Source organism: Asparagus officinalis, chromosome 6, assembly GCF_001876935.1.
Source record: "Asparagus officinalis chromosome 6, Aspof.V1, whole genome shotgun sequence".
NCBI classification, from domain to species: domain Eukaryota; kingdom Viridiplantae; phylum Streptophyta; class Magnoliopsida; order Asparagales; family Asparagaceae; genus Asparagus; species Asparagus officinalis.
The window spans coordinates 3,551,849-3,562,202 of NC_033799.1; the positions used below are offsets into that span (position 1 = coordinate 3,551,849).

At 35.2% G+C, this 10,354-nt stretch overlaps 1 protein-coding gene across 1 annotated transcript; it reads right to left on the reverse strand.

Annotated features, from left to right (window-relative positions):
- Positions 394-1,725, reverse strand: LOC109844764 (protein FAR1-RELATED SEQUENCE 5-like). Its single transcript, XM_020413881.1, has one exon. It carries the CDS (start codon positions 1,723-1,725, stop codon positions 394-396), a length of 1,332 nt encoding a protein of 443 aa, XP_020269470.1.

Sequence of the window (10,354 nt, forward strand, 5' to 3'; positions counted from 1 at the left end):
CCCAGATTTGAAGTGAAACACCGCCTCCTCCATTTCCCGCTCAGAGGTATTATCCCGCCTCCCCCATTTCCCTCTTCAACTTGATTTTAGGTGAAATTGATTTTAGGGCTTCTGTTCGTTTGATGCTATAACTGGTTGTTGCTTGCTTGATTGCGTCTATGGGATTCCTGGTTGGGTGAAAAACAGAACAAAAGGTTCCCATCTTTGCTCAATTCTTCACAAAACTCTGTAGCAAATCCTTTGAATTCAGTTTGGAACACAACAAACATATTGCGTGTATACATTTCTCCAACTTGGACCTTAATTGGATGTCCAAAGAACATGACAGGCTTTGTGTTAAGACTCGTAAAATCTTCATGGGCTTCACTTAAGTGACGATGAGTTACTGCTTTTTCATATTGTATCAAACTCTTGTAATTGAGTCTGTGAGTTAACATACCCATCAAAAAATGCATTAATACTTTTACTTCTTTGGCTCGATCTCATTCCAGCAAAAAAAGTGTCCTTCAAATAACATGACACCCAATGTTCTCGATATTTGTAAACATTTTGCAACCATCCATCCCCTTCTTCATTTATATCAAACTTCTCCTTCATCTCTAGCCAATATCCTTCACACTGTTCAATTGAAGAACTATTACACCATAAGCCCCAATACCTTTGAAACTGTTCACCATAACGAGAAACCAAAGTAGGCAAATGATCAGTAATGTGTTTTTGCATGTGCCAAAAACAATAACGATGTCTTGTCATTGGAAATACGGAGTGAATAGCATTACACATGGCTCTATCCTGATCTGTTATAATAGCCCCTGGTTCAACGCCATGCATGCATTTCAGCCATTCTTCAAATAACCACACAAAGGTATCTTCTTGTTCATCAGCTAATAATGCACAACCAAGTAAAGTGGACTGTCTATGATGATTCACACCAGTAAATGGAGCAAATGGAAGACTGAACTTATTAGTTCTGTATGTCACATCAAACACAACAACATCACTAAATTGCAAATAAGACGCTCTTGATCTTCCGTCAGCCCAGAAAACACTCCTCATTTGTCCACTACTGTCCACTTCTATTGCAAAATAGAATTCTGGATCATTCGCTGTCAAACTCTGAAAATGTTTTATGATAGATATGCATTCATGGCCAATATTGTTGACTCTCTGGTATCTGATGTGATCAATACACTGTTGTGGTGTCACTAATTCGCCTTCTCTTCCAGTGGTTGCGTTAATGACGCGAGAAATAGTGGATGGAGGCATACCTTCTTCTTGCAGACTCTCAATAAGTCTTTTACAACTTTGAGATTTATGGAATTGTTGGTGTGATCTGTGCATCTTTGCTTTGTCTGGACTACTCAACACATGATTTGTATGTTCTTCAACAAACCCCGTGACCTCCCACGATTTGTCCTCCAATACTTTAACTCTCATCATTGCCTTACATCCCACTCGGGTCTCTCGCCGAAAAGGCATCTCCATCTTGTCTCTATTAGATCTATAACCCTCCTTATCACAAACAAACTTTCTGTCCAGCACGTCTCTTGTCTTCTTTGAGTAATTTACCGTGCTCTTCCTTATTCCAAAACCCATCAATAATGCGTAATGGTTATAATAGTTATAAGCTTCTTCATAAGTATTAAATTTCATTCTGAGTAGTGGCTTAGGAGCATTTTCTGTACTGGCTAGAATTTCAATTCCACTAGCACTTGATTCTCCCATTTTGAACACTTTTTTTGCTGTAAAAGAGATGCATGGATTCATTAAGAAACAACTATAAAATACCCAAATATCAACTTCAGTTTAAACTCTCAAAACAATCTAACTCAATTTTATCCTTAACATACTTAATAAAAACAATGGCCAAAAGGAAATACAATGCTAACTCAATTTTATGCTTAAAAACTTCTTTGACAAAGATTATGTTTGAAACTACACATCATTACACTGCTTTCATTTACTTCGTATACACCAATAGCATTTGTCTCGAGAAATAATTTCGTAATACAGTCACCATGCAGCAAATCTTCATCATAACATATCAAAAATCAAACCTTTTGTTCTGTTTTTCACCCAACCAGGAATCCCATAGACGCAATCAAGCAAGCAACAACCAGTTATAGCATCAAACGAACAGAAGCCCTAAAATCAATTTCACCTAAAATCAAGTTGAAGAGGGAAATGGGGGAGGCGGGATAATACCTCTGAGCGGGAAATGGAGGAGGCGGTGTTTCACTTCAAATCTGGGGTCACGAACGCCGGAGAAGGGGGTCACGAACGCCGGAGAAGGGGGTCACGAGCGTCGGTGCTGTGAGCTGCTCGGTCGGGGATCTGAGAGAGGGGGGCGGCGATCTCGTGCTCGTGTATTACTTCGTGGTCGGGGATCTGAGAGAGGGGGGCGGCGACCTCGTGCTCGTGTATTACTTCGTGGTCGGGGATCTGAGAGAGGGGCGGCGATCTCGTGCTCGAGAGAGGGGCGGCGATCTGTGCATTTTCGTAGCTTCTCGTGGTCGGGGATCTGAGAGAGGGCGGCGATCTCGTGCTCGAGAGAGGGGCGGCGAGAGAGAGAGAGAGCGGAAGAGGGTTTCTTGAGATTGTCGTGGGGAGGAAGAGGGTTTCTTGGGATTTGGGGATCTGATTCGTTTGGGGTGATCACGAGAGCTGGCCACGGTTTTGAAATTTTCTTTAAGAACCGCGTCCCATTTTTTCAAAAAAGCCCAGACAGCGCACGATCAGGAGAACTGCCCAGCGCTCCTACAGTTTTCTCATATATATATATATATATATATATATAAGAGAGAGTATACACTGTAGAAAATGTAATACTTGTTTACGGTAGGAATTTGTTATGTATTTTTATGTTCTGGAGATCATCTACAGTTCTGATTGTGCATGTTTTTTTTAAGTCGAATTCCTCTATTTTGTAGAAGAAATGAAAGGAGTTAATGTTTTGTGTGCCAATATCTAAAAAGGGAAAACATAACTAAAAAAAAATCAAATACTTATGTAAATGAAAAAATGTATTGTTTTGGGATTTTTATGTTATTCTTTTAGGATAATTAGGTATCAAATACTTGTATTCGTTATATTTACTTGCTCTATCAAATCGAGGGAATGCAATTCAAAACATTCTACTCATTAGAAGTTTTTCTCCATTTTATTTATTTATTTATTTTGGTCTTCCGAGTTTGTGTGGACTTTTATTCTATTTAGTATTCTTTTGGTTATTTATTTAGCCTTCTAGAGATAAAAGAAAGGGGTGGGGTGGGTGGGGACAATAATTTTTATGTACTCAAACCACATATCATATAATCCAAGATACGTTGTGTTAAATATCTCAAAAACAGGTCCCGACTTATTTTTCAGATATTAAATTCATTAAATAATGGGAAAATAATTAGAATCTCAGTTTCGGTCGACAGAAACCTCAATTTGGAGGGAATACCTGGCTTCTTAATTAATTTATCCCATTTCAGAGAGACAAATTATTTATTTCGACTCGAACCGTGAGACACAATTTATTTTCATCTTGTTGGGAGTATATATCAAGCTAGTCGTGGTACTTGTATTATTAATGTTTATATACTTATTTCTCATGGCCTCACTTTCATAATGAGAAGATACAAAGAGGAAATTAATAAGAGCTTTTATTATTAGTTATTGCAATACTTATATATATATTTATGCTTCTCTTAAATAATGACATCAAGGCACTATGTACGCGCGCGCGCTCGTATTAATGTTTTCTGAAAGAAGGAAAGGCCTACATCCACAAGCAAGCATCATCAATTCAAAGGAAAAAGGAGATGAGACCCTAAATTTAATACCAAAGGGTTTTTGGTACATTCATGTTACATATATATATATATCCTCTAGGGCTCATCATAATAACTACAAGTCTACAACCACACTGATGGTTAAGTCCAAATTGCTGTTAATTAGAGTTTGCATCAAATTGGTGCGTTCAACCTTTTCAGTGTCATTGTCTGGTTGAAATTGCGGAGCAAACTTGATTTTCAAACGGATGCGTAGCTTGTACATACCCCATATAATCTATGTGGTTATAATCTTTGGTCCAGAGATGTGTGGATTTTTTTTTTTATTTTTATTTTTAGTTCGTTTATTTGATGTTATAAATTGATGAAGATGTGGGCAAATTAATTAGATTCGACATGAAAACAATTAACGACTTTTATGTTTGATTGGACGCAGTTGTTCTTCAAATATTTTATGTATACATGTATAGAAGTAAAGTTGTTGAAATCATAAACTAACACAAGTAAAATTTTTATCTAAATAGCAGTATTCTGTGTCATTAATTGTTTATGTATAACAAGTCCATAAGATTATCTCTCTCCATATATATATTTTTTATTTTAATTTGTTTTGGCTCTGCTTGTAGAAATAAGCATCAAGTTTCATTAGAAAAGATAAAAACCACCACCCAAAGTTAATGCAGTGTTATTAAGGAGCCAAGGGATATTAATAATTCTTGATACTAAGCTACATTCTTTGTCGTTGTCTTATGTGGTAAAATTAATGAGATTTATCATTCATTTTCATCATAAATCAGCTTTGTCTTTTATGATCTTGTTGCAGCTTGACCATATCTTAAACATATCATAAAGGCTAGCTCTTCATCTAATATTATTAATGTTAATTAGTACATTAATTCTTGAGTCTAAGACAAAGAAAATTAAGGGCCACGCCCACATTGAAATAAAAGTCCCAAGATTGGACTCTAGCTAGGAAACTTGAGTCTCATTGGAGCATTTGGCAAATTTGGTCCAAAGTTTTGAACTCCACATCAAGTTAGGTATAAATTTGATCATGGTACCCCTTTTTTTAAAAGAATTTTGGCCCCAAATATTAAATACTGTAGGTCTCCTCTGTTGACACTTAATCATCAAAAGAACTAATAATAAATGGGTAAAACATTAATAAACATGAAGCCATGTTAAACCCCATCTGGCCGATTTTGAGACAACCCTAAAAATTTTGAAAATGTTACTTGCTCTAAAATCTTTTCCGGATGACATGAAAAATATTAGTTATATCTGAAAAAAATCCACCGCAAGTGATCCAGACAATCGGAATGTTCCAATATAGCACCCATGGTCTTTCATTTGATTCCGGGTTGAGTTATAAAAGTGAGGGGGAAAAGCTGAAAATAGGTTCTAGAAAATGCAAATTTCTTGTATGTAAGGTGATATTTTCAAAATTTTGGGGTTATCTCAAAAATACATCAAACTTAATTGGAATTGATGGGAGCTACAAAAGAACAATTTAGGATATACTTAAAGAGAATAAAAAAAGAAAATGAATATTTGACTCAGACAACGGTCAATTACTTTGCACCGAATATATATCTGATGAAGGTCAAGGGTGAATTCTTTATTATAAATGTCACAAGGAACAAGTTGCTCAACACTATTCCCGTTTGAACCTGTGATCATCTATATTGCCCATCCTAGCTGCCCCCCGTCCCCCCCCCACCCCCCCACCCGCCACCAAAAAAAAAAAAAAAACAAAAAAAAACCCTGGACTAAATCTCACTAATTTTTGTCTAATTAACCATGATACCCAACTTAAAATGATTAATTGCAACAGGTAGCAGGGATACTTTTTTAAAGTCAGTTCGTTACAGCCTATTGATTTGATCTGTACTTGCTTGAAGTTATATTCTTTTTGAAAGCTTTGACATAGAGCATTTTATAATTCATAATTCATGTATAACAAAGCCGCTGATAATAGGATGGTAAAGCGAAATTTTCAGTCTTTGAAATCGTGTCCTCTTGGGTTCAGTTTGACTCTCTAGGGCTTTTCATTCATATATATATATATATATATATATATATATATATATATATATATATATATATATATATATATATATATATATATATATATATATATATATATATATATATATGAGAAAACTGTAGGTAAGCTGCCAGTTCACCGTTTCTGTGCGCTGAGGGGCTTTAATGCAAAAAAGGTCGCTTTTTCCTCCGATAACTCTGCCCCGTGACCTCTCTCTCTCCCCCCCAAAATAGAGAAATCTGAGCTTTAAAAATTTCCCCAAATCCCTAATCCCCTCTCTCTCTCAGATCTCAGGGGCCAAATCTCACTATCCTAAAAACTAAAAACCAATCCTCTCCATTGGATCTAGATTCATCCAATGGCTGAGATTAAAGCTGCATAAGGGTAATTAGGTAAAATAAACAGCCCACTAAAGAGAGGTAATTAATGCTTCTTATTGAGTTCTCCATTTTCCCATGCAACTCTCCTCTCACGTTCTCCTCTCTCTCTCTCCTCCATTTCCCAAAAGCTTGAACCAGCCCCCTCTCTCTTGGTAGGTGTTATTTTCTTGGTAGGTGTTATATTTTCTTGGTAGGTTATATTCTAAGTTTGATTTGATTCTTGGTAGGTGTTATTTTCTTTTGATCTGATCATGGTTTTGTTCTCGTCATGTATTGGGGATGATAGAAAGAGGGGATCCATGGCCAAGAGTTCCTTCAAGCTCGAGCACCCCCTCGGTTCGTCACGTTTTTCTTTAATTTCAATTTGATTTTGGTTTCTTTTTAGGGTAATTGTTGAAGTTGCGATCTTGGTTCTAGGATTTGTTTTAGCTTGGGGTTTCTCTTATACTCGATCTTGGTTGTTTGTTTTGTTGGATTATCTTTCAAAATTTGCAATCTTTTTTAGGGTTTCTATTAAAATATTTTAGAAATTGCAATCCTGTTAGTTTTTTTGTTAAAATTGGTTAAAGTTCAGAATTTTAGTTGTGGGGTTTGTTTTAGTTGCTGTCCTAAATAATTGAATTCACTGCAGTGAATCGAGATTCACTGCAGTGAATCGCCGATTTTTGCTATCCTAAATAATTGAATTCATTGTAGTGAATCCAGATTCAGTTATGTGAGGTGTTTGTTTTTACCATAAAAATTATAACTTTTTGCTTAAAATAGGTAATTAATGCTTCTCTGTTGAGTTCTCCATTTCCCCATGCAACTCTCTCTCTCTCTCCAAAATCACACCAACTCTCCCTCTGTCTTCAACATCCCTCTTCTTCAACCTTCGTCTTCTTCAACCTCTCTCTCTCCAAAATCACAGCAACTCTCTCTTCTTCAACCTTCGACCTCATGGTTTATGAAATTATTTTGACGCTTCGTCTTCACGGTCTTCTTCAACCTTCGTCTTCATGATTCAGTGGGCTGTTAAATTATTTTGACGCTTTAATGGTAAGTTTATAAAATTTGTTTGATTTTTCATCTAAAAGTTTTAGTTTTAACCTTAAAGATCGTAGCTTTTTGTTGTAAAAGGTGAAATATTTTACCTTTTAGTCTGAAAAGTTTTTTGTATTTTGAAGAAACCAGTTGAAAAACGAAGACACGCATAAGTGAATCCAGATTCAGTATGTGAGGTGTTTGTTTTTTACCATAAAAATCGTAATTTTTTGCTGTAAAAGATGAAATCTTTTAATGGTTTAAAATTTTATAGCTTGTTTTTTACCATAAGTTTTTTATTATTTTTGTTTAAAATTTTATAGCTTGTTTTTTACCATAAGTTTCTTATTCTTCAATATAATCCAGATTCAATGGAGTGAATCCAGATTCACTGGAGTGAATCCAGATTCACTCCAGCGAAAGCTTGGATGGTTAGGATAATTTTTAATGAATTATTGAAGAAATAAATGCATGTGCTGTAATTTTGAAAAAATAAACGCACGAGTGAATCTAGATTCACTGCAGTGAATCCAGATTCAGTTATGTGAGGTGTTTGTTTTTTACCATAAAAATCGTAACTTTTGCTGTAAAATGTGAAATCTTATCATGGTTTAAAATTTTATAGCTTGTTTTTTACCATACGTTTCTTATTCTTTTTGTTTTTTATTTTTGCAGATTTGCTATTGTTTGATAACGAGTTTCAGTCCACTGAACCTGGATTCAATTCAGTGAATCTGGATTCACTCCAATGAATCGAGCTTCAATATAATCCAGATTCAATGGAGTGAATCCAGATTCACTCCAGCGAAAGCTTGGATGGTTAGGATGATTTTTAATGAATTGTTGCTGTGTTCTTCATGCGAAGATGGAAGATCAAAGCTTGATAGAAGATGGAAGTGAGTTACAGAGAGCAGGAAGTGAGTTAGAGAGAGAAATGGGGAAATGGAGAACTCAACAGAGAAGCATTAATGTTGCCAGCCACCATTAATGTAGTGAATTGTTCCAATTTTACCATTTTTACATTAATGATGTGTATTAAATTTGTCTATATTTACAATTCTACCATCGAAATGTAGGCCATTGGATTAGATAGATTGGGAAACAAATTAACATAATAAACAATTCAATCTGAAGCAATTAGATATTTTTGATTTTATTAATGAAAAGAGTACATCCCTTGTTTTTCTCCAAAAAAATAATTCAATCTGAAGTAATTTTTAATTTTAATATGAGGAAAGCTCTATATGGGTTTATATCATGAGAAAAGAAGAGGACCATAGGGAACAAATGCTCACAACATTAGATTATATCGGAATGAAAATAATAACACATTATTAAACTTACTGCAATAAAATTTACTAGCTTATGCAGCTGGGTTATGCCTCACATATATAGCTATATATGGCTCATACTAGCGTACACTATAAAATAAAGGCTAAATGGTACTTAAATATATATTCTGTTGTTTTACCACATTTACGCTTAATATATTTTAGATCATAAAAAATAGCATTTTAATATTCTTAGTTATAATAAAATTAGCACATTAGTATCTTTTGATGGTTGCCATGAAACTATTCCTACAAATATGTCACGTCAATTAACAAAAGAACAAAAGATATTGGAGTGCTATTTTTTTCACAACTTAAGATACTAAAGTGTTACTTTTGCAGCTTGCCATATTTAAATGTAAAGAATGTGAAACAATGAGCTTTACTACAGGGACCCAAAATATAGGACCAATAAGAGGGACAAGTGAGGTGTCCCTCTCCTATTGGATAATTAATGATGACCAACTCTTTATCCAATAGGAGGGGGACACCTCACTTGTCCCTCCTATTAGTCCCATATTTTGGGTCCTTGAAGAATTTTTCGGTATTTAATGTTCTTTTTACAATTTAACTTATTACAGTGTTGTTGTTTTTATAATATAAGATATCAAAGTGCTACTTTTTAAGTGTAAATATGATGGAACAATAGGGTTCAAAGTGCCATTTAGCCTCAAATAAAAGATAATTAAAAGAGAACCATTAATTTAGCTCAATCTTATAATAATTTACAGTAAAAATTCTCTCTTTGACACTACTTTTGAGCAAGTTTAGGTCCAATGACAGAGATCGAATCAGAAAACACAGTCAACTTTTTTCCTTCACTGGAAGAGGATAAATAACAGTTTTCAACTAGCTAGATGACAAAAAAGTCAAACTCGGCCTTTTGCAGTATGATCTCATGTAATTGTTTTGTTTACGAAAACTGAATTGGCATTTTACATCGAACCCCCTTGAAACTGGGGTAATGCGTAGACTCAGTTTTTTCCTCCCCCCCCCACCCCCAACTGCCATGTGCAATAAATTTGGGATCCTGATGCATCACACGTATGTGGGCCCACAAGCATTGGGACATGGTAGCTTGTCGTTTTCTCCCACACCAGTGGGGCCCAAGAGACAGCTCATTTGATGGGAAGAGCAAGTTGTAAGTTTTTTCCTTAATAAAATTTCATTTCATCCAATGAAATAGCGTAAGTATTTGAAATCGCTTTAATTTTAAGAGTTTGATAGTTTGATGACAAATTAAGGAAAATTTTCTTTTTTTTATCAGGGTATTTTATTAGGTCAGAAAATTGATTCTATGAGTGGTAATTAATTTAGTGTATAAATTTTCTCTTATAATAAGCCTGATGCAAGACTATATATATATATATATATTCTTAGACATATTAAGGAAAATTCTTTTTATCTAATGTCTGTTATATTCCTTTTAACAATTTTAAATTAAATTTTGTCATATTCATTTACATGTGTGAAATATTTTACAAAGGGGAAAAAATGACCCTATATATATCTTTTCAACTCTTGGGTCCCACTCGCCACGCGCGCGCGCGCTCCCTCTCTCTCTCTCTCTACAAGTATGAGCGTATGCTACTACTGTATACATGCAAACGAGGCATGAACTTAATAATTAACCAAGCGATCAGTCTCTCTCTCTCTCTCTCTCTCTCTTGGAGCTCAGAGGCAATAAATGGGGGGAGTTGGGGGTTTCACACAATTCACTGCTGGAAGCCAAAGGAAAATGGTGGGTATAGAGCGCAGGAAATGGGGTTCTCTCCCCACATTCACATATCAGTG